This window comes from Mixophyes fleayi, chromosome 10 (assembly GCF_038048845.1).
Source record: "Mixophyes fleayi isolate aMixFle1 chromosome 10, aMixFle1.hap1, whole genome shotgun sequence".
Classification (NCBI taxonomy): Eukaryota; Metazoa; Chordata; class Amphibia; order Anura; family Limnodynastidae; genus Mixophyes; species Mixophyes fleayi.
In genome coordinates this window covers 61,452,150-61,477,890 of record NC_134411.1, presented here as the reverse complement: position 1 = coordinate 61,477,890, position 25,741 = coordinate 61,452,150, and the positions used below count along the sequence as shown (strand labels likewise).

General features: G+C 41.3%; 1 protein-coding gene across 2 annotated transcripts in view; it reads right to left on the bottom strand.

The window, feature by feature from the left end:
- The window catches only part of LPCAT2 (lysophosphatidylcholine acyltransferase 2), a 209,346-nt gene extending 183,605 nt beyond the window's left edge, over positions 1-25,741 (bottom strand). The window contains exons 1-2 of one of the 2 annotated variants that reach the window (XM_075188834.1): positions 25,643-25,741; positions 9,482-9,601 (exon numbers count right to left, since the gene is read on the bottom strand). In XM_075188834.1, the coding sequence (XP_075044935.1) occupies positions 9,482-9,595 (114 nt within the window). In that variant the 5' untranslated portion in view covers positions 9,596-9,601; positions 25,643-25,741. The remainder of the gene's footprint in view (positions 1-9,481; positions 9,602-25,642) is intronic. The other variant, XM_075188835.1, reaches the window with a different exon arrangement.

Here is a 25,741-nt window from a genome sequence, read left to right as displayed (position 1 = left end):
TTTAATAGCTATGTCTTCTCTTTGTTTCCAACTGACCCAGATCTGAATAGATGCAAGGAGCTCCTGGGGAGCAAGATGACAGCTCAAGTGTTACGTGCCAGGACGGCGTCTCCTCCTTCAGTTTCTCACTCAACTACTGCTAGGAAAAAACAGCTTTCCCAAGAGACCCAGGGATGATGCAGATGACTCAGCAACAAATTTTGACATCTGGTCTGGTCTAAAAGAATTGACCGAAAAACGTGACACCTCTGCCGTAACTCCACCTGATCATACTATCAGCATCCAAAGGGTGGTGGAGGATTATTTTCACGACAGCATAGAAATAGACACATCAGACAATCCCTTTACATACTGGGAGGAAATAAAGGGAATTTGGAGACCATTGTACCAACTCGCTTTGCACTGCCTAAGCTGCCCACCCTCCAGTGTGTACTCGGAAAGAGTTTTCAGCACAATCGGGAACCTTGTCATCGATCAGCGTAAGAGGCTACTTCCTCAAAATGTGGAAAAGATGATGTTCATAAAATGAATTTCAAGTTCCACGAGGAAGGTCTTTCCCGTCAATTGCATCAAAATACTGAGACTTCTGTAATGGTGGATTCCAGCGGTGATGAATTAATAATGTGTGAGGATGATGTACACACTGATGAGGGTGAGGATGAGGCTGAGGATAATGACAACAAAATCTTGCCACAGTCGAGTTTATTAACAGCACTGTTACCTTAGGTGCCTTAAACCCATTGTTACCTTGTTTTGTGGGGGCCCAAACAAACCAAGCACTTCAGCCACAATGAGTGGCACTTTTGTGGCTGAAGTGCTTGGTTTGTTAAAGTGTGCATGTCCTTTTTAAGATCCAACATAAGGGTGGGTGGGAGGGCCCAAGGACAATTCCATCTTGCACCACTCTTCTTTTCTGCCGTGTGTTTGAGTCATTGCTCTGTCGCTTAGCATCCAGCCAGGTCGCTGCAATATTTGTCCAAAAGTGTATAAAAATAATATTGTGTCCTGTGAGGTGGTCAAAATTGACTGCAAATTACTTGAAATTAGTGTTGTTGAGGTTAATAATAATGTAGGATCAAAAAAAAGGTCAAAATTATGGCATTTTAGCATATTTTAGCAAGTTTTCTAAAAATAAATACAGATCCGAAACCAAAACACACGAGGGTGGTTTTGGCAAAACCAAAACACAAAGCTAATCCAGATCCAAAACCAAAACCAGTTCACGAGGGTCAGTGAGCATCTCTAGTGTGCATATACCGTGCTCAAATATAAATGCTGTCTACACCAACAATCTTCTGTATTAATTACAGGACTTATGTTTAAAAGGCAGAAATCAGGAGAGATATATGTGAAGCCTGATTAACCTTGGCTCTAAAGTTGTCCCAAACCGATGTGAGTCCACAGCCTACCCAAAGATACAGGGAGTGTATTGCTGTCTGACTAGATACAGACTACAGACTCCAAACTAAATGAGGGTTCATTGGAGCAATATAAATCCGTTATTAATAGGCTGTCTTGTAAATAAGATAAAAGGTGCAGACACCACAACATTTATTATACAAACTAAGGGGGTAAAGGAAAAAGAAAAGTAGGTGGTGCAGGGGGATCTGTTACCGACAATGGTGAAGGTCAAGAAGGAATGTTTCTGCATCTATTTCGATATTTTAAAAAAAGTGTGGTGAGCAATGGTACCTTATCCTCATATGAGATTGCCCTAATTGAAGAAACAGGTTGTCAATGGCAGGGAATTGCAAAATGGGGTACTTTGTGCGCAACAAAAGGGAGCAGGGACATGGTGGTTAAGTGAGCCCTGTCAAGGAATCAGAAGAGTAATCAGATAGAACCAAGTGTAGGGTATATGTATGTTTTGAGGGAAAGCTGGAGGCTCATTATATATAGGATGCTAAAGAAAAGAAACTGACGAACAAGTATCTGGACATATTTTCTTTACACCTGAAACATTTTAATTTGGATGAAGTCAGGAGAGAAGAGAGCAGGAAAGATCAAGAGGATAGAAAGAGTTATAGATTGATTCCCAGAATCTTTGGGAATTGGTTCCTAAAAATAAAAGCTGGAAGTTCAGTTTAAACCATTTTGTGTGATTCTACAAATAAGCTTAGATCAAGGGACAAAACAGATAGTTCGCATAACATTTCCTCCAAGTACATCCTGAATGAGCATTGGATAAAACTTTAATTTCTCTACTGTCAATCCAATTTTCACTATTCCCTATAAATCTCCGTGGAGCCGGTGCAAAGTGTTAATTTATCAAGCAGTAAATAGCATTTTTTTTAAACTGAAAATAAATTTTATTTTAAGTTTTGCAAGGATTTCAAGTAAGGGTAAGAAAAAAGAGGGTAGGGGAAAGACATTAAGTTGGGGGGGCGAAGGAGGGGTACATAGCAGGTAAAAAACATAACAATATGTCATAAGAAAAAGTCATTGCACAACTGAAAGTACTGAGGGATGCCTATGAAATAGCAGTTGCACATTTACACTTCAAACCTCCTAAACTAGTAGACATGAACTTAGGACACTCTGGCAGTACAACACTTATAATCACAAGGAAGCCCGAGGAGGAGCTTCTGCTCCCTCAGTTACATAGACCTAACAACTGCAACATTTCACTAGTGGAGATGCAACCGCCGTAGAATATGGCACCCCCAAAGTCTCCATTTCAAAACTATAATTCACTTTTAATAAAATCTTTGTCAGTGGGGAAGATAATGGTTGCTTCCATGATTGGGCTATAGCTGCCCTGGTGACTAAAAATGTGCCCCATCACATACCTCTTCCATTGTGGAGTAGAAGGTGGATAGTGATGTAAGAGGGCCAGCTCCGGGAGGGAAGAACAGGGTGTCGGAAGATTGCTCCAAGTAAATTGCCCATAGCCAGTGCCTTAGCTGGAAATACTTGTAGAAATCACATATAGGTCGATGGTATGTGGGCAAAGGAGAAGAGCTTTTCTGATACAAACAGATGACCTCAAGATTAGAATCCCTCTAGAGGGCCATAGTGAGAGATTTAGGTCTGGAATCTTTTTGGCTGGGACAACAAGCATGCATCATGGTATTTTTACAGGTTAGGAAGGGCCAGCCCCCCTGCATCATCCCCTGGGTCATTTGCTACATTGTCATACGTAAGGGGTTTGTTCTTCCACACATACGTCTTCATTACAGCTGTCAGTTTATTCATCAGCCTTGCTGGGAACCGAAATGGGAATATGTGGAACAAGTACATCAGTTTCAGAAGGATCATCATTTTGAACGCCGAGATTCCGCCTAGCCAAGAGACCTCTTGCACATCCATTAAGCCATCAAAGCTAAAAGTGGTTGCATCAGCAGGGGGAAATTCTTATCAATAACAGTATCCAAGTGCGGAGTAATCTGAATACCTAAATAAGAGAGATCAGCGAATTTCCACATATAAGTGAATTTATCTTTCAGACCCTGTAGTCTCTATGGGGGAATGTTAATTGGAAGGGCTTCTGTTTTCAATTTATTAAGTTTATAGAAGCCTTACTAAACAGGGATAGGTTTCTATGGACAGCTGGTAACAAGGTCTCCAGATCAGTAATGAACAGCAGGACGTCATCTGTGAACAAACATAGTTTATGTGATACTCCACCCAAAATGACGCCCCCACACTCCCATGTAAGCCTTACTCGAGCAGCAAGTGGCTCAATCGCCAGGAGATAAATGAGGGGGGATAAAGGACAACCCTGGTTAGAGAAGGGGATTTAATGGAGAGAAACCCATCACTAAAAACTAGAGATGGGCGGGCTCGGTTCCCAGAGATCCGAACCCACCCGAACTCCGTCTATCCGAGTACCGAGCCTACTCTCCCGCCCATTCGGAATCGAAATCGAGGCAAAACGTGATCGTGACGTATTCGTATTTCAGAGCTCGGTTCTCGCGAGGATTGAAAAGCATAAATACCCGCCTACACAGCAATCCATCGCCATTTGACAGAGGGAGAGAGCAGGGTTAGGTCACAGGCTGAATTAGAGCAGGGACAGAGCAATAATTGTACACCTTATTCTTTGTATTATTATTTCATTTCTAATCTATTCAATTCTATTATTAATTCCAATTCTATTAGCAATTGTTAGAGCAGAAAGAGAGGAGGAGAGAGGAGGCTTTTTCTTTTTCAATATTTTGCACTACAAGTGGTTTGGGGTGTCCCATATTCCCCAGTGTGAAACATTAATTTTTCTGCCTGTCAAAAGTCATTTTTAGCAGCAGTATTTCTACAATTTTTTGCACTACAAGTGCTTTGGGCTCATTAAAATGGATTCAAAGCAGTCCACATATGAGCATAATCAGCAAGCAGGTGCTGGCACCAGTCCTGATGGTAGTGTTCCCAGTACGTCATCTGGTAAGGCCTATGTAAAAGTACATAGTCTTTTGAAATCAGAGGGAAAAAAAATACACACCAAAACAAAATTTACTGTGTTGAAGCGAAAAAGAAGTGTAACTGAGGAAAAGTTAACTGCCGATAAAAAAATAATTGCCAACATGCCGTTCTACACATGCAGTGGCAAAGAAAGAATGAGGCCATCGCCTTTCTCCATTAGTGCCGGATCAAAAAATGTTACCGAGCCTTCTTCTTATACGGTCACTCGTGACCAAGCAAGACCAAGTAATTTGGAGTCTAAAAGTGGTGCACAACTACTGTTACGCGTCAAAGCCGAGCTGCAAGAAAACAGTAAGGCATTAGAGGACAATGAATGCTCTGAATCAGAAATTACACCAATCCCTGTGGAGAGTCCATCCCTCAGTGATATGTCTAATCGTGAGCATTCTGTTTGTGTATCCATAAAGAAGTGCCCTTTCAGCAGTTCTGCTGATGTGTGCCTGAACAGCCCGAGTGAAGCCAGTGATACACCAATTGAGGATGCCACTTTGGAATTAGAAGAGGATGAGGGGGAGATTTGTGTAGGCGACGAGGGCGCTAATGATGATGATGTTGATAATTATGATGCAGACAGATACCAAATTGCCTTTCTCAATTTCTATTTATATTCTAGATTATATAACGGCTGAATAGTTTTCTATTTTACTCCTAGTGGAGAGGGGATCTGATGCAGACAGATACCAAACTGCCTTTGTCAATTTCAATTTATATTGTACAGTCTATAACGGCTGAATTTTTTTACTCTTTTCTACAAGTAGAGGGGGGCCTATAGAGACAGAAAACAAACTGCCTTTGTCCATTTCTTTAGATATTTAACTATAAGTGTATTGTGTAATATACACCCAAAGACGATGGCTGAATTGCCAATATGCATAGATGGAGAGGAAGACAATATGGTTTGTGTGTAGAATTAATGACGGCCTACCAGGAATTAAACTGTATTTTTTTCATAATTACATAGCTTTACAATTACATTACTTATCCAAGAAACAGGTGGAGCACTAAATTCGGTTATTTTATGCCCAAAAACATTGATTTTTAAACAAAATTGCAAAACAAAACCAAAACCAAAACACGCAAGGGCGGTTTGGCAAAACCAAAACCAAAACACGACGGTAATCCAGATCTAAAACCAAAACCAAAACACGGGGTCAGTGAGCATCTCTACTAAAAACCCACGTGGAGGGCCTAGCATATAGTGCCATTATGGCCTTTAGAATATCAGCCGTTCAAGACCCTTGCCATATAAGACCAGTGTAGTCTTTCGAGCACTTTTTCGGCATCTAATGAGAGCATTTACATAGCACCATTGGTTTATTGAACTTGTTCAAAAATTAAAGACGCGCCTCAAATTGTCGGGAGCCTGCCCATAACAGACCCCACTTGGTCTGAATGTATCAACTTGAGGATTTAAGAAGAATGCCTATTGGTGATAAGCTTTGGCAAGATATTTAAATCCGAATTGGCCAGTAATATTTGCAATCTGTAGGGTCCTTGCCGAACTTGGGGATGACTTTTATGTGGAATTCCAGCATTTCGGTTGGGAAGCTTTCCTTGACAGAGTCGGCATTATATAATTGCTCTAATTTGGGCACCAATTCATCCTGAAAGATGACAAAAAAGTTATTTATGTAGACATCAGGGCCCGGCGATTTGTCCTTAGGAGGATGCTTAATAACCTGCAAAATATCCTCCTGGGACCAAGGTGCACTCAACCCTTTTCCTGTAGCATCAGGGGGTGGACCCTCCACAGTCTCATTTAGTTGGTCAGCATAAAAGGATGCAAAAGTGTCTGCTATGTCTCGGGAATTAGAATATTTAGAACCCACTGGATCTTTGATGGACTTGATCCGGTTACGGGCCTGCAGTCCCCTCAATCTCCTTGCTAACAACCTTCCAGCTCTGTTTCCAGCCACATAAAAATTTTGACGCAACCTAGACAGTGCCATTAGGGTACGAGCCATGAGTAGTTTTTTGCAATTCGACTTTCACCAGAAATATTTCAGACCTAAAGGGACTTAGTAGGGTGTTCTTTATTCTGGTATTCTAAAAATATAAGCTTGGATTCTAGTGCCTGCTAGTGATGGAGAGAGCCTAGAAGCAACCTGGATTTATGCCACCCTTACAACCGCTTTAAGGGCGCACCAATAGGTGAAAATGGAGGTCTCCTTAGGATTGTTAGTTTGTACAAAAAGAAGAACAGCCTCTTTAATTGCTAATTTAGCTCTCAGAGAGGATAGCAAATGAGCATGTAGGCGCCATGAACGCGGGGAAGGGGGGTGGACTCACTAGCTTCAAGGACCAAACTACTTAGGCATGGTCTGACAATGTCGTGGGAAGGATCTGAACTATGCAATTATTCTGTAGTACACGCTTGTCAGAGAGAATAAGATCTAACCGGGAATACAGGTTACATACAGAGTAGAAATATGTGTGGTCTCTTTCATGTGGGGCTGCCACTTTCCACATATAATAAAGGCCATGTTCCGCCAAGTGCCTCCCAAAAGGGTAGGAGTAGAGGAAAAGCGTTGAGCAGCCGACCTGTCTAGCTTCCAAATTTACCAAATTTAAGTCCTCCATTATTATACAGCTGCCCCATTTATTCTTATCTATTAGTTGCTTTAAGACTATTCGTTAAGTTGGACTGGTGCTGTATTACATCTAGTATATTCATAATATATGGTCACTGCTGCTAAATGTTCGCTTATTATTGGGATATTGAGGCTTATCCCTACATAATTGGAATGTGAAGAGTCACATTCGTAATGAGACATATCTGTGTCCTGCCACCTTTTGCTTTTAATACTTCTGTGCAGTGTTGTTTGTTTACCTATTTATGATGTTAGCCTCTGGCCAGAGTGAGCTTATTTGTTTTAACTTGTGATATAAAGTAAAACAATTATCAGCATTTATATCTTATTTTCATTTGTGGAGCGCCAGGGAATTTCTTTATATATAAAAAAAAAAGCATAGATTAAATACATTAAACCCACCAATAAATAAGCATTATTAGTGGAAATATAAACTCTAATCTATCTAGAAGAACCTAACTAGGTCTAACAAACACAATAGAGTTGTATAACCCATCTCCTTATTAGGACCCATCTCGTCCTAATAAGGAGGACCGGACTCCCACCCTAGAACAACACTCCACTGATAAAGCGTGCTAAGTACATCCTGTAGGAAAAATGTCTAATAAAGGCTAACAAAGAGAATACAGGATAACTGGTATACAGTCCGGGGGCTCCAATGTCCCTATCACTGACGTTTTTTTTTTATCAGGGTCAGCATTTTTTAGTTGTTGTTAATAGGGTGCCAGCCGAATATCACAGAAAGGAGTGGGTACAGGTGGTGGAATAGAGTGACTCTGTGCCAATGATTGTACTCACTATGACCATAGAGGTGCTGGCATAAGATCTGCGCTGTGCCAGAGGGAGTGAAAATCAGCAGTCCACCACAGCTCCGCTAGCAAGGAAAGTAATTGCCAAATATGGGAATAGTCCACTTGTTGCAATGTCTGATAACTGGGGTCCGATATGGAGGGAGGTGAAGGAGAAGCTCTGCGCCATCCCTAGTGTGAGCCAGCACTGTGTATGTCAGCATATGAGGGGTGCCAGGACTCCACGGCAGATCACAGGCTCTTCCAAAATGGAGGGTCTGTTTTCTGGCAGAACCGCACTGCATGCTTGCTCCCCCTGTAATGCCAGGCTCCTCCACCGGGTACTGCCCCAAGATGAGGACTTGGTCGAGACATCCAAGCTACCCCCCATAGCTTGGATGTCTGGACCAAGTCCTCGCCTTGGGGCAGGAACACTGGTATCCTGTCTGCAGCCTTCACAAGATGGGTTGCAGCTACACAGAAGGCGTGAGGGCCGGCGCAATGCACTGAACAGGCCTGAGCACTCTGGGTCCCTGTTGCCAGTCTGATGAGAACTGCCGACGAGGCACCTGTGTTCTGGTACATAGGGGTGCCAAATCCGGTCTTTTTGGGAAGTCAGGGATGATCTCTTCATTAATGGAGAGGAATTATCCATCTCGGGCCCTGGAGCTGAAACAGAGCACGTCTGCTCAAGATGGTGTCCAGACCATGCCCCCATAGCTTAGCATTTTTATTCTTCTCTTGAAAGTTACCGCCATCTGTGGATGTCGTTATCCTGTTGCCTGCATGTGTTTCTGGCCTGCTGGAGAGAAGAATCACTGAAGAGATAGCTCTTCCTGATTCCTCCCCAGCAGACTGCACGCTACTCCTTCCTTCCTATCCACACTTGTGTTGCAGCCGCACATTTTACTGTACAACAGGATCTGTGGCTGGAATGCAGGGTCTGTCTAACTTATACATTTTCCTCAACACTATTTAGATCCAAAACTTTTCAGATGTACCATATTAAGGTGTGTATTTGGGGGTCTGTAGTATTTTAAGGCTGCTTAAAATTTAAATTAAGAAAACACAGGAAGATGCTTAGTAGGTTGCTTTCTAGGATACAGAAAATTCACACATATTTCTGAGACAGCTAGGATTATTTTCCACTATATCTTTTCATATATTGCATTAAAATTACATTCATTAACACTGTAGACTGTAAATTACTGATGGACATGACCAAACTCATCTTATCACAATGAGAGTGTGGTCATAGCCATCAGTAATTTATTGCCTGCTTTGCACAACCCTTTTTATATGGTTAAATATAACAAAACCTAAGCTATAGTTTACAATTAGCATGTACATTAACAGAAATCATAAGTCAACGATTTCCTTGCTGCTTGTTAATGGCGGAAACCTAGTAAACAATTTCCTTTTAGCAACTTCATTTACATCATATCTAATTTTATGATAATTTATTTGGTTTCTTTTCTCAGTGCTCTTTTACATACGTATTTATAAATAAGTACTGCTGCATATATGATTGGTAAACATGCTATGCTTGTAGAAATTATAAAAGCTAACAGTGCCAAAGACATATTAAAATGTAATATCCAGAGCAAGAATATTGACCCTATTTGTACACCTCTCAATATGCAATCAATTGCCATAATGATATATATTAAGAATGCATGTTCTTACTCGTATCTTGTCAGAGAGAGTCAGGTTGATTTCATGGATAAAGGGATTTGGAATCTGTGGTGGAATGAAGGATTTTTGCCTTGGCAGTAATGGAGCACGCTGTTGCAATACCATTCCAGCCTGGTGAAAAATATGACACAAACGAACAAAAACATTAAAAAATCTAAATATTATTTCAAGGTTAAGTACAAAAGTTAAGGTTAACAGCAACATAGCTTAGAAAAACTATACAAACATTTTACAAGTAATATGTTCTTCCCGAATTAGGCATAAATAGATGGCAAAAATCAACCTACTTAACCAAGGTACCATATAGTATTTTAAAATACATTTATTTTATCATCTAAAATAAAGGACATGGTCCTATCCTGTGTGTTCCCACTGCTACAGATGCAGCACTCTAAACTTACATTCTACAGACATTGCTACTTGGCACCTAGCTGAATGCAGGGTCGGACTGGGGCTAAAAATCAGCCCTGGCATTTAAATTACACAGGCCCACCTCAGTTCCAGCAGGAAAGAAAGGGTGTGACCACATTGTGTTGTGGGTGTGGCCAACATGGGGCATTGATACATACATTATAATAAAACATTACATTTATCACGCCCTCCCAGCCACATCAGGCCATCCCCCCAGGCACATTATGACACCCCCAGCCCACTGTACTTATCTATGCTTTTGGTGCTGCCGACATCCATAAGGGTGGGAACTTCCTGTAGAGTGAGCAGGGAAGCTCTTTGTCTAACAAGATTACCAAATATTGTGATACTTGGAGCTCCTCGGCTTGCTCTGCAGTCTGTGTCCTGTCCGGGAACTGGGAGCAGCTATCAGTTCCCTTACCCTAACCAGAGCTGGCTTAAGGCTCAGGGGGTCCAGGGTATTTAAGAGACAAATACACAGGCACTACTGTTAGAAGCACACAGCTCTGCCTTAACAAGCATTACGTTGTGAAGCGGGACATAGCTTCCAACTGTCTTTGCAATCGGACCAAATTCTGACTAAGTGAGACAGTCATCCAAATTCAGGACTTCCCCACCAGATTCAGGACAGTTGGCAGACTCTCCTGCTCTCCTACATGTCTTGGTCACTTTCACCACTTGTAGCAGCTGGTTTCTTTAGCTCCGTTCCTTTTTGTCTTGATCCTGGAACATTGGATGCCCTACTTTGAAAAAAAATGGGTACATGAGATTTAGAAAACTCCAACCAGCCCCAGTGTTAAAACAGTAGCACTCACTTTTTATAATTAGGCTTCCCTCCAGTCCCCACAATAATAATATTCACATTTAATAAATAGATCTAGTTCCCTCCAACCAGCCCCAACATTAAATTAACAGTATACCGATTTACTCAAAACATATTTCCTTCCCTCCAAACAGTCATAGCAATAAATTAAATAGCATTAAAGTTTAATAAATATAGCCATTTTCTACAACCATCCCTGGCAATAAATAGTTCATATTCACATTTAATAAATAGCCCTCCTCCCCAAAATCAGCCCCATATTCAATTGATAGCCATAAACCACCCCAACATTAAGTTAAAGGTTCCTTCACCTCAACTTAAATAATTAGCCCCTACCTACACTCCACCATTAAATAGCCTACCTCCCACACTATATTAAGATCCTCCCTTCCCTCACATATTATATTAAAATACTGTGCGCGCACACATGCACACTATATGAACATGGCCAAACACACACTATATTAACATGGGGCCACACACACACACACACACACACACACTATATCAACATGTGGGGACTAGAGATACTCAGGCTCAGTTCCCCGAGAAGCGAACATACCCAAACTTAGCAGATCCGACGGCTTCGTACTTTCGCGCTTTTTTGGATTGAAAACGAGGCAAAACGTCATCATTACGTCGCCAGATCTCCGATCTCGCGAGTTTTGGATTTTATAAGTACCGCTCTCCATGGCAATCCAACGCCATTTCACAGAAGGACACAGAAGTGGCAGCACAGTCTGTAGAGCAGTTGGGTAGCAACATAGGTAGAATAGAAAGAGCAGGTGGTAGCAGTGTTTTTCAAAGTCTATAGTGACATTCAGGGAAGCTCCACTGCTCCATTGCTAATTGTCATTGCTGAAATAGAATTAATAGCGCAGGCTTGGTCTTCTAAATCTGCAGTTCCATAATGTACAGTGTTATATAGGTAACACACAAAGAGGAGAGCTCCATTGCTCCACTGCTAATTGTCATTGCTGAAATACAAATACTAGGCCTGGCAGACTTTTCTTATGAATTTGCAGTCAAAGTGTACGGTGTTATCAAAATGGATTCACAGCAGTACACAGAAGAGCAGTAGCACCAAACAGCTGCTGCCACTAGTCATGATGATAGTAATCCCTCTACGTCATCTGGTAAAGCCTATGTAAAAGTGCATAGTGTTTTTAAGTCAGGGAAACAAAAATGTAAAAAAACACACACACACACACACACACACTATATCAACATGTGGACACACACACTATATCAACATGTGGACACACACACCCACCTTGTTACATCCGATCCAGCCACCCGCATGCCCGTCCGAGCAGCAGCACCTCCTTCCTGCGCGCTGCTCAGCGAACGGAGAGTTAGTGACATGCCGTCTATACAAGTAATCACGTGGGACGGGGCATCACATGACATGTGTTGTCCCATGTGATTACTTGCATCGGCTGCACATCACCGAGTCCTGGTCCGCCACGCAGTGCGCAGGGAGATGCTGCTGCTCGGGCGGGCATGCGGACTGGCCCATCTAGCCATCGGCCATGTGGGAGAATGGCTTTCTCTCCCGAGAAACCTACCCAGACTTCATGAGTCTCCTGGAAATGTCAGTGGTGATTTATATAATGGTCTAGGGTCTTGAATATAAACCATATAACAATGCAAGGGGTGCAAATTAGTTTATTGTTTTGCACATAATGAAAATACTGGCTTTTTTGTCATGTAGCACACAAATACTTGACAGCTTTATTTTTACACTGAAATTACTTTTACACTGAAATTTAAAGTTGATTTAGGACATGCCCTAACCCAACTATAAATCTGTCCCCATATGTTAAATTTACCTCCCCCTCCAAAGTAACAGTTTTGCCCAGGTGCAAAGTTACTTTTGCTTTGCTCTCCTTAATAACTCAGGCCCTGAATGTATGTGGAAAAAACACACACACAAAAATGTGTGTTTACATGTATATGTTCAGCTATACAAGAGCAGCATTTATGCCATGAATAATGTTAAGGCATACAAGTGTGTAAACTTATGCACCAATATAGCATAGAGACAGCATTAAGATGTGGTTTGACAGTGTTTGTACTAAATACTAAATTTGAATTACTGCCTGTGTGACCAGAGTGATGTGGTGCCGGATGTTCCCAAATCCTGGTGGTCCATCAGGGGGCTGCAAGAGCAGCCGGTGGATGAAGCGGGAGCCAGGGACTCCCTGAGTTTCACCAGCTTCAGCTCTGTGGTTGCCAAAGAGACTTGCCGCAGTGCTCCTGGATTCCTGGTTGAAAAACCCAGCATGCTAAAAGTCATACTGGAGCACAGAAAGCACCAGGTTGCGGCAGTTGGAGATCAGGATCTGGATATGCAGGGGTGCAGTTAGTGGGGGTTTAGTATTGCCCAGAAACCACCCCTCTGTACTCAAGGTTACAGAGGTGCAGGAAAATGAATTATTGAATATAGCGCTCCACTGTGAAAGAGTAGCTGTATTTTTTTCCCCAGAAGCTTTGGGCACTGTACTGTACTGTATGCAAAAGAGATGGGTGGGAGATTGTGTCCTGCTTCTCTTCCCTCTGTGATCAGGAGGCTACCAGCACATAGCTCAGAAAGGAAGCAGGTATGTAGCTGTCTGAACCACAGGTGAGAATAGTGTGAATGTGTCCTCCTGTACTGTCAGCCTGTCTACCAATCCTGACTGTCTGTCCTGTCTGACTCCCAGTCCCATCAGTGTGACTGTATGTCTCCCAGTACTGTTTGTCTGAGAGTCTCTTCCTGTCCTGTCTCAGTATACATGAGCTATGTTAATTATATGATGAAGAGTGGCAGTCTACTGCAAATCATTGGTATGTGAATATTATTTTAAAGTTATGTCAATTATGTGTAAATATTATTTAGTAGCTAATATTTACTTTAATATGTAATTTAATTAGCTTCGGGTATCACTGTATGTTTATACTACTGTATTTGCTCTCACACACACACACATACACACACACACAAGGTAACCTTAAAACAATAGCATTTTACATTCAGTCCATTCAGCTGCCTTGACCACATGGTTGACACAGCTACAGTAGCATTTCTATTAGAGATATTTTGTCTCTATGGTAAATGTATCTTCCATAGTTACTGCAGTTAAGATCATACCTAAAATACACGCTGTGCGGTGGACACAACCAACTTCATCACAGGTAAAATGCTGATGTGTGATATGTAAAAACCTGTATTCTCAATATATAAACTGCACATGATTGCTATTTGTGTTAGTGAAACTTTTATGTCCAATATTCACAGTATATAACCCCTTCATTAACCTTTGCCCCATCTAGTCAACAAAACAAGCAATGGGATGCTTCTTAAGTGCTGCTGTTATCACCCTTTTTTGCACTATTTCTTTATGGTCAATACATTTAAAATAACCCCTGAAGCATAATACATGCAGTCAAGTCCATAAATATTGGGACTTTTTAAGGGACCAAAAGTAATAGGACAAACTAAACAATCCTACATCTAACTTTCACTTTTTAATACTTTGTTGCAAATCCTTTGTAGTCAATTACAGCCTGAAGTCTGGAATGCATAGACATCACCAGACGCTGGGTTTCATCCCTAGTGATGCTCTGCCAGGCCTCTACTGCAAATGTCTTCAGTTCCTGCTTGTTCTTGAGGCATTTTCCCTTCAGTTTAGTCTTCATCAAGTGAAATGCATGCTCAATCGGATTCAGGTCAGGTGATTGACTTGGCCATTGCATAACATTCCACTTGTTAGCCTTAAAAAACTCTTTGGGTTGCTTTTGCAGTATGCTTCGGGTCATTGTCCATCTGCACTGTCAAGCACCGTCCAATGAGTTCTGAAGCATTTGACTGAATATGAGCAGATAATATTTCCCGAAACACTTCAGAATTCATCCTGCTGCTTTTGTCAGCAATCACATCATAAATAAATACAAGGGAACCAGTTCCATTGGCAGCCATACATGCCCACACCATGACACTACCACCACCATGCTTCACTGATGAGGTGGTATGTTTTGGATCATGAGCAGTTCCTTTACTTCTCCATACTCTTCTCTTCCCATCACTCTGGTACAAGTTAATCTTTGTCTCATCTGTCCATAGGATGTAATGGCTTTTTTAGATGTTGTTTGCCAAACTCTAATCTGGTCTTCCTGTTTTTTTGGCTCACAAATGGTTTACATCTTGTGGTGAACCCTCTATATTCACTCTTGTGAAGTCTTCTCTTGATTGTTGACTTTGACACATATACACCTACCTCCTGGAGAGTGTTCTTGATTTGGCCAACTGTTGTGAAGGGGTTTTTCTTCACCAGGGAAAAAATTCTTCTGTCATCCACCACAGTTGTTTTATGGTCTTCCGGGTCGTTTGGTGTTGCTGAGCTCTCCGCTGCATTCTTTCTTTTTAAGAATGTTCCAAACAGTTGATTTGGCCACACCTAATGTTTTTGCTATCTCTCTGATGGGTTTGTTTTGATTTTTCAGCCTAATGATGGCTTGCTTCACTGATCGTGACAGCTCTTTGGATCTCATATTGAGAGTCGACAGCAACAGATTCCAAATGCAAATGTCACACCTGGGGGTAAATGTATGAAGCTCCGGGTTCTTCAACACCCGCGAGTTCGGCATCTTCAGCGCTTAAATTTAAAGCGGCGCTGCCTTGTAAAGGGAAACTTCCCTTTACAAGGCAGCGCCGCTTTAAATTTAAGCACTGAAGACGCCAAACTCACTGGTGTTGAAGAACCCGGACCTTCATACATTTACCCCCTAGAATCAACTCCAGACCTTTTACCTGCTTAATTAATGATGAAATAATGAGGGAATAGCCCACATATGTCCATGACATAGCGTCGATTGTCCCAATACTTTTGGTCCCTTAAAAAGTGGGAGGCATATATAGAAACCGTTCAACTGATTTGGATGTAAATACCCTCAAATTAAAGCTGAAAGTCTGCAGTTTCATTTCAAATCCATTGTGGGGGTGTATAGAGCCCAAAATATGAGAATTGTGTCAATGTCCCAATATTTATGGACTTGACTGTATATAGACTATAAGCTTTTACTAGATGTTCACAGAACAAGTTTTCCAAAAATGTAAAAATATGCTAAGTGGTCTACTTTTTAAGCTGGGATGATAATAAGATTGATTTTCTCTTGCTGCTTGTTGTGCTCCAAAATCAAACATTTGGAAACCCTCTTGCAAAAATCCTGCTTTTGTCCCCGATATAAACGCTGACTTTTAGCCAAGAAGTGAAATGTGTACGTTAATACTTATACATTCTGTAACACATAAAGAAATAATGTGTTTAATAAACGCTACTAGTGTGAACATGAGTACCAATATACATTAATATAGGACAAGCAGTCAGACCTAATCAGGAAGTAGTAAGAGAGATATTGCATCACACATACACTGTAGGCAAGCAGAGAGAAGAAAGCGGTAGAAAACAGAGAAATAAAACACATTTACGAATGTGGAAGTACAAAATAAAAGTTATAACTATATCTTTGGTTTTATTATGCCGCTTTTGTGTTTCTGTTTGTGGCCATACATGCCTATTATCATTAAATAGCATAGGTAAGATGATAATTATAATGATGACAGCTTAGCACCCTGGAGACTGATTAGTAGAGCTCCTGTGTTAGCTTAATGGAGAGTGCCACCCTGGGGCATTACAGGCAATCTTTGTTGAGATTGGAGAGTTTAAAAACCCAATCTTCGATGCCCAGGAGTGAGATAAATTATAGGAACAAGTAGAGCTGTAACTAGTGTGGTTTGGCATGTGCCATTGGCAAGGGTGCAAACCTGAGCGCTTCGCAGGCTCAGATGTCAGTGAGGAGTGACTCAGGGCCGCTCTGACTGTTACAGTAAGTCCTGACATTCACAGCAGCTGTGAGCTGCACCTCACTTAGACCATCACACTGCCCCCAGAATACAGGTGGCATAAACCTGTTATTTGTTTCAGAGTTTTCTTTTTCTTTACAGGATACTTGCCGACTTTCTTAAGTCAGCATCGGGGAGCTGCCTGGGGGAGGTGGGTGTTTTGGGGGCAGGGCTATGCAAATCACGCAAATGGTGGCCCCACCCCTGTGATGTAATGACGAAAATACATCCTTATACAGTGGGGGGGGGACCAAATGCCGCGATTCCCAGAGAATCGTGGCATTTTGGATCTAATTCTTCCCACTTCACTAGGAAGTGGGCAGATGCAGAAAGTTGCCATACTTTCCCGGGAGTCTCCTGGACATTCCGGGAGAGTTGACAAGTATGCTTTACAGCCATTGATGTGCTTCAAGTAGCTGTCCCTCACCTGGGAACTTTCACCTCATTCTACGAGCTATGGAGCAGAGATTCCCCTCTCCCCTCCCAATTTCCCCTCTGTCCTCTCCTCACCAGTGACTTAGGTGTGGAGGTTATACGGTCTGTCCAATAGCAATCTCTCCGCTGTAACAGTCTATGTTGGCTATTATTGCTACCAGTGGTGGAAGAGTGCCAATAACTATACCCAAAATGCATTTTAAATTATAATAGTTTCCACCGCACTAGGTATTCACAATCCCAATATTACTTATAACTGCAATTAATGTAGCAGTACATAATATCGGGTGGTGCGCCCTTTACATGTATAATTAATATGAAAACCGAAGAAGCAAGAGAAGAAAACACGTCTTAATGGCAGATTCTGTGATGTGTTAATTCACATTTTTATTAAAAAAAATATCTTTATTAAATTGATTAAAATTAATCTAGAGTGTCCCAATATTGTCCTGAGTATTACTAGTAGTTAAATAATAAAAACGAAGTGGTGAAAATTAAATTTTAAAAAAATTGCTAATTTGTACCAATATAATAAAGTCCTTAGGCTGTGATCAATTTATTTCTCAAATAAAGATGCAATAACCACCCCAATAGTCTTGTGTCAATTCTTTAATCAATACACTAATTATAATAGGAGAATGTCAAAATATCAATGGTGGTTATACAGTGGGTATTAGTACTGACTAAAGTTCACTAAGAGGGTATAGGAGCCGAGTGTATTCAGCTAATCCTGCTTATATTAGAGATAGCTTACATATCAAAATGACAGGCTCTCTATCTGGCTATAATAGCTGGCAACGTAGGCAGTGTGGAGCTATCATTACAAGGCATCAGACCTTTTTAGAAAAGATATTAACCTCTTCTGGTATATTGGTAGTCAGACCACCATATTGTTGATCAGTATGATAGCCCTTATTTATGCTGTTTTTAAGATTATCTTATTAATACACAGTGAGGCAAATGCAGAAGCGTGTTTCGCTTACCTGCTTTATCCAGGCAAAGATAAAGCGAGGTAGGTTATCCAGGCAAGGTGTTAGCGATATGCGTTTTTAAGATTATCATACTGATCAACAATATGGGGGTCTGACTACCAATGTACCAGAAGAGGTTAAAATCTTTTCTAAAAAGGTCTGATGCCTTGTAATGATAGCTCCACACTGCCTTCATTGCCAGCTATTATAGCCAGATAGAGAGCCTGTCATTATTATATGCAAGCTATCCCTAATACAAGCAGGATTAGCTGAATACACTCGGCTCCTATACTCTCTTAGTGAGCTTTAGTCAGTAGTAATACCCACTGCATACAGGGCCCTCTTAACAACATTTTGGGCCCCCGGGCAAAACAGTGCGCAGTGCACCGGGGCCCCTATATATATATATATATATATATATATATATATATATGTGCAATGTGACAATGTGTCACATTGCACATACATTTTTATTTTAATATTTTTATTTCTATTTTCGCTCATGTATGGAACAGTTTTTAATATATATTAATAAAATTTATTATATTTTAGATCTATTACACATCCTGGAGTGCCTCTATACATACTTTTCTCTCTCCTATTGTTTCTCTATACATTATATGTAGTAAGAGGGTGCACCCACCAGAATAATTATATATCTATGAATAACTGGTACAAACTGCATAGTGAGTAATATTGGGAATGTATGATATGGAAATCTATTTACTCAGTTAGTGCGGTTATGCCCTATAGTCAGAGAACTGAGAGAACCAGGAGGGAAGAGGTACAGGGAGAGGACTGAGAGAGCCATGGAAAAAGGAGGTGCAGATAGAGGGGTGAAAGCCAGGGAAAAGGGGGTGCAAATAGAGGGGTGAGAGCCATGGATAAAGAGTTGTAGATAGAGGGGTGAGAGCCATGGATAAAGGGGTGTAGATAGAGGGGTGAGAGCCAGAGGGAAGGGGGTGCAGGAAGAGGACTGAGAGAGCCAGGGGGGAAGGGGGTGCAGGAAGAGGGGTAAGAGCCAGGGAAAAAGGGGGTGCAGGGAGAGAGGTGAGAGCCAGGGAAAAAGGAGGTGCAGATAGAGGGGTGAGAGCCAGGAATAAAGGGGGTGCAAGTAGAAGGGTGAGAGCCATGGATAAAGAGTTGTAGATAGAGGGGTGAGAGCCATGGATAAAGGGGTGTAGATAGAGGGGTGAGAGCCAGAGGGAAGGGGGTGCAGGAAGAGGACTGAGAGAGCCAGGGGGGAAGGGGGTGCAGGAAGAGGGGCAAGAGCCATGGATAAAGGGGTGTAGATAGAGGGGTGAGAGCTAGGGAAAAGGGGGTGCAAATAAAGGGGTGAGAGCCATGGATAAAGGGGTGTAGATAGAGGGGTGAGAGCCAGGGAGGAAGGGGGTCCGTAATAACGGTAATAGTGCGCGGAACGCGGGATTTTTGGCGTTTCCGCCGAGAATTGAATATGCCCCTCAGTATCTGATATGCTGTACCAATTTTTATTTGTGAATGAGTTTTTGTCTGGGTACTAATGTTATTTGGGGGCACTACTGTATGGCATAATGTTATTTGGGGTCACTATTGTGGCATAATATGATTTAGGGGCACTACTGTATGGTATATGATTTGTGGACACTACTATGCCATAATATGATTTGTGGGCACTACTGCATGTCTAAATATGAATTGAGGGTAATACTATGTGGCCTAATATGACCTGGGGGCACTACGATGTGGCATAATATGAACTGGGGGCACTACGGTGTGGCATAATATGAACTTCTGCCAAAGTCAAGTCTATCATTGTTAAATATAACGGGGACCCAAATAAGTTACTGTACCGGGGCCCAAAATTCCTCATCGACCCTGCCTGTAAGTCAAGGGGGTAGACGTCTCCAGGTAAATAATCTAAATTTTTCCTATCTAATCAAACTGATAGATCACATCCAATTATCTCTCACCCAACTCCTCTATCCCCCTTAATTTATATACTGTGTTATTCAAAATTAATAGAAAAGACGCATATTCAGTTACTGTGGTAAAAAAAAAATATTATTCTCTGAAATTTTGCTGTAGTTGGAAATACTTTTAATGCGGCCGCGTGGGTTCAAATGATCATTCAATAGTTATGTTTTTTCTGATATACCTGTATTTGTGAGAGAGCCATTCCATTCATGTGGAATGATTCATGAAAATTCTGCCATTACTATTTAATTGAGGGAAAAGGGTACCTGTTACCTATATGTGTGTAAGTACTCTGTTGTTGCTATTTTGTGTGAGATTTGAAAAAAGCAAAACATTGGTTTCCTACAATGGCACCTGTATAATTGGTGGTATTGCTGTAGTATGGGGAGGCATGGTGGTGGCATTGTTGTAGTGTGTTTGGGGCTTAGTATTGCTACTAAGTAGGAGAGGGTATTGCTGTAATGTGGGGGGTGATGCTGGTTGCTGTAATGTGGGGGGTGATGCCGGTTGCTGTAATGTGGGAGTGATGCTGGTTGCTGAAATGTGGGGGTGATGCTGGTTGCTGTAATGTGGGGGGTGATGCTGGTTGCTGTAATGTGGGGGGTGATGCTGGTTGCTGTAATGTGGGGGGTGATGCTGGTTGCTGTAATGTGGGGGGTAATGCTAGTTGCTGTAATGTGGGTGGGTATCGATGTAGTATGAGTATGTGTGGGAGGTTATTTATTGATGTAATCTGGGTACTAATAATGTATTGCTATGGTATTTATTGATGTAATTGGGGTGCTAACAATGTAATATTTTAGGGTCATTAGGAGAAATAAATATCCCCCCACAAACATACTATGTCATGTTGTACTGCACCAGCAACGCGCACTGTGCCAGCATCAGTGTGCAACAATATAGTGCATGGAGCCTGCAGCAGGTGGGCCTGTGTGCTTTAAATGCCAGGGCTGATTTTTAGTCCCAGTCCGGCCCTGGTGGAAGTACAAAAACGGACAATGTACTTTTCACAATTCATACCTGATAAGGGACCAACACATTGCATACCCTTCAAATCTTATGGGAGATGGTTTCACAAAAGAATATTATATAAAAGTGTATATGCATAAGCTGAGCAGTTTATCATTTACTGTAGTAGATACTCGAAGGATGGAGCTCCAGTAGTATTTGTAAACTGTTTGCGTGCCAGGTCAGTTTAATTGCAGAGACTAAAATAAATCCAGCAATTAAATGTTTGCCATTTCATGCAATCTCAATTATGAAAATGATCATTTTGTTTTTAAAAAAAAATAAAATATATATATATATAAGAAAAAGAAAGATTTGTCTATGTGGTTTTTACACTTGTTCTGCCTGTACTAATTGACTACACATAGACATATATCCATTATAAGGACAGCCAAAGGTGTGTTTTGTTTTTTTTTTAAGAGATCTTGCAATATTCCGAGTGGATTAATCTACGAATTAACCTATTATGCTTATATTGGATATTGGTGACAATGACCCAATGTATAAATATTGGACGAAATTGAAGATTTTCTATGGTTATTTATCACAGCAATAGAAAATATTATATCACCCATATAACAAGAAAGGTCGTAAGTACAGCTGAGCAATGTTTACCTTCCGCGTGATACTGAGTCCTACCGCTTGCCAGTTCCAGATTTGTTTACAAAACATTATAACAGACAGGTTAAAAAAAAATATATATTGTTTAATGTACTAATAAAGCATTTTACAGAATAGAGCGCACAACCCCTAGGATTAGTAGTAAATAGTCAACTTCATAAATATACTTCTATTTATTATTTCATTCAAATAAAAACAATACATTCAATAAAATTTCAGATAAAAACACATAAAATGAACTAGAGGATGAATGTAATTCAAACATATATGTCCATAACCAATAGTAGTGATGGATAAACCTCAAAGTTATTGTAGTGGTTTATCCACTTCATCTTTACGTCACCATAGCTCCGGCCCCACTATAAAATGCTGAAATTCACGGCATTGAATATGGGGGGGCGGGGCTTATTTACTTGATTAAGCCCCGCCCCCGATATTCATTGCCATGAATTTCGGCATATTTTAGGATCCAGGAGGGCTGCCTACTCTTCCGGGAGGACTCCCAGAAATTTTTGTCTATGGAATATACACAGTTTAGCCACAACATTAAAACCACCTGCTGAACACTGTGTAGGTCCCGCTCGTGCCGCCAAAACAGCTCTGACTCATTGCGGTATGGACTCAACAAGATCTCTGGTGTCCTTTGGTATATGGCACAAAGACATTAGCAGCAGATTCTTTAAGTCCTGTAAATTGTGAGGTTGGACCTCCATGGCTCTGACATGTTTTTCCACCACATCCGACAGATGCTCAATCGGATTGAGATCTGAGGAATTTGGAGGCCAAGTAGACGCCTTGAACTCTTTGTTATGTCACTCAAATCATTCCTGAATAAATTATGCAGTGTGGCAGTGTGCATTATCCTGCTGAAAGAGACCACTGCCATTAGGGAATACCGTTGCCATGAAGGGGTGTAATTGATCTGCAACAATGTTTAGGTAGGTGGGAGCAGCACGGTGGCATAGTAGTTAGCACTTCTGCTTTACAGCACTGCAGTCATGAGTTCAATTCCTGACCATGGCCTTATCTGTGAGGAGTTTGTATGTTCTCCCCATGTTTGCGTGGGTTTCCTCCGGGTGCTCTGGTTTCCTCCCACACTCCAAAAACATATTGGTAGGTTAATTGGCTGCTAGCAAATTGACCCTAGTCTGTCTGTCTCTCTCTGACTGTGTGTGTGTATTATTTAGACTGTAAGCCCCAATGTGGCAGGGACTGGTGTGAGTGAGTTCTCTGTACAGCGCTGTGGAATTAGTGGCACTATATAAATATATGGTGATGATGATGATGGTACATGTTAAAGTAACATTCACATGAATGCCAGGACCAAAGGTTTTGCAGCAGAACATTTCCCAGAGCACCACACTGCCTCTGTTGGCTTGCCTTCTTCCCATAGTGCATACTAGTGCCATCTCTTACAAGGTAAACAATGACACTCATGTGCCCATTATATTCAATTTTAGCAGTGGACATGAGTCAGTATGGGCATTCTGACTGGTCTGTGGCTACGCAGCAAGCTGTAATGCACTGTGTGTTCTGACACCTTTATATCATAGCCAGTATTAACTTTATCAGCAATTTTTGCTACAGTAGCTCTTCTGTGGGATTGGACCAAACAGGCTAGCCTTCACTCCCCAAGTGCATCAAAGAGTCTTGGGCGCCCATGTTCCTGTCACTGGCTCAGCTGGTGTACTTCCTTGCACTTTTTGTAGACAGTAACCACTGGCTACTGGGAACACCCCACAAGACCTGTCGTTTTGGAGATGCCTAGACACAGTCATCTAGCCATCACAATTTGGCCTTTGTCAAAGTCGCTAAGATCTTATGCTTGCCCATTTTTCCTGTTTCCAACACATCAAGTTCAAAAACTAACTATTCACTTGCTTCCTAATAAAACCCACCCCATGACAGGTGCCATTGTGATGAGATAATCAATGTTATTCACTTCACTTCTCAGAGGTTTTAATATTGTGACTAATCGGTGTGTGTGTGTGTGTGTGTGTGTGTGTGTGTATACAGTATGTATGTACAAATAGTATCCCACACAGCTAAAATGTGTCCAATGAGTAGTCTTCAGATCAAAGTTCACCAATACATTTCTGCTTAATTGTATAAATCTTCTCAACAAACTAGATTGCTTTCTTGCACCAGGACATTCCTCTGGTCTATTGCAGTCTCTTTATTAAAGTGGACCCGTATCTACACATGTTACAAAAATTCTGAACAAGTGACACAAAGGGGGTGCTTCATTAATTAGGCAGCTAAAATAATAGTACACTGAATGGGTACCAAATGATGTGTTACTTTTTCAGAAGATAGATCGATCGATCTCAAGAAAAGGGGCACTTAACCCACTTATGGGCTAATATTGTTTCCTCTAGTTAACACAAGAAATTCTTCACACCACTTGTTCTAAAATAAAGACAGGCCCGGAATAGCCTTTCATGTATAGTACATAAATACATACTTAATTCCACTTAGGTTAACAACTCTTTGCTTGCATTCATATTACATAGGAAGAAGTGTGCCATGACTATGCTACTACAAGCAGCGGGATGACACTACAATTCTCCCACACAAGTATAATAATAGTTACTGCAAGACAGCTATGTAGTGAATTTACACGGATGCCCATTTAATCTCAAACAGACCACACTTACCTAGTAAAAGAAAGTGTCCACCATGAACTTCAAGTGTGCGCAGCACGGTGGCTATGTGGTTAGCACTTCTGCCTTACGCACTGGGGTCATGAGTTCAATTCCTGACCATGACCTTATCTGTGTGGAATTTGTATTTTCTCCCCGTGCTTGCGTGGGTTTCCTCAGGGTTCTCCGGTTTCCTCCCACACTCCAAAAACATACTGGTAGGTTAATTGGCTGCTAGCAAATTGACCCTAGTGTGTGTGTGTGTGTGTGTGTGTGTGTGTGTCTGTCTGTGTGTGTGTTAGGGAATTTAGACTGTAAGCTCCAAGGGGCAGGGACTGATGTGAGTGAGTTCTCTGTACAGCGCTGCGGAATAAGTTGCGCTATATAAATAAATGATGATGATGAAGTGTGCACACAGTCATCCATTTAAATCCAGGCACATTATGCTGAATTATTATGTATCAATTCCAAAGTAACGAACATACACCAATTTAGTCCCAGTCCCATCTTGTTAAGATTAGTCCCTGTTTCATTAGCAACCAGCTGCACAATAAAATACAATTTTTTCACCATGTTAATTTAAACATTTACCATCTATTCTTATTCTGAAGGTTTCAGAAATAAAGTTATTTAATATTATTATTATTTTATTACTGTTATTTATTCAGAAAAATTCAGTAAACATGGCATAAAAGGAATTTGCTGTGCTCTAAGGTCTACTAGTAGAGTGTAACTCATACTTGCCAACATTTTATTTTCTGTTTCCGGGAGATGCCGGCTGGGACGTGGGCGTGCAGGGGGCGGGGCTGCGAAATCTCGTCATTTTGGCCCCGCCCCCGTGACGGAATGACGCAAATCGCGTCATTTTACAGGGGGGGGCGGGGCTAAACGCCGCGATTCCGGTTGAATCGCGGCGTTTAAACTAAATTTTTCCCCCTTCCTATCAGGGAGATTGCCACACTCGTCCGGGAGACTCTCGCAAAATGCGGGAGTCTCCCGGACAATCCGGGAGAGTTGGCAAGTATGGTGTAACTTGTGTGTATGGAATGGCTCAGCAGCAAAGTGTCCCTGAAAAATATAATTTTAATGCATTTACGTAGATCTAATTGTACTTTCTGTTGTGTAGAATGCTTCATTGGTATCAGATTTGAAATAATTTATACACATAAGACATCTCTAAATAACTCAATTGTATATTAAAGGTTTTGTACACATAGGCATGATTAAAGCAGATGTACACTATACATTCAATGCAATCTTTGTCATTGGTAAACTGAAGACACACCTAAAGCATACATAAGCAAGTTACAAGTACTTAACATGTCCATTAATACTGTTAGAGCGCTAATACACACAAAAATCCAACATGTATAATATAGTTGACATATTTTTCTTACTTACTGGCAGTCAAATTCCTTGCAGTGGAGTGAATTATACAACAGAAGGCTTTGTCTGTAACAGTGTAAGCTCTCTTTTGGTATCACTTCTCCTCCTCCTACT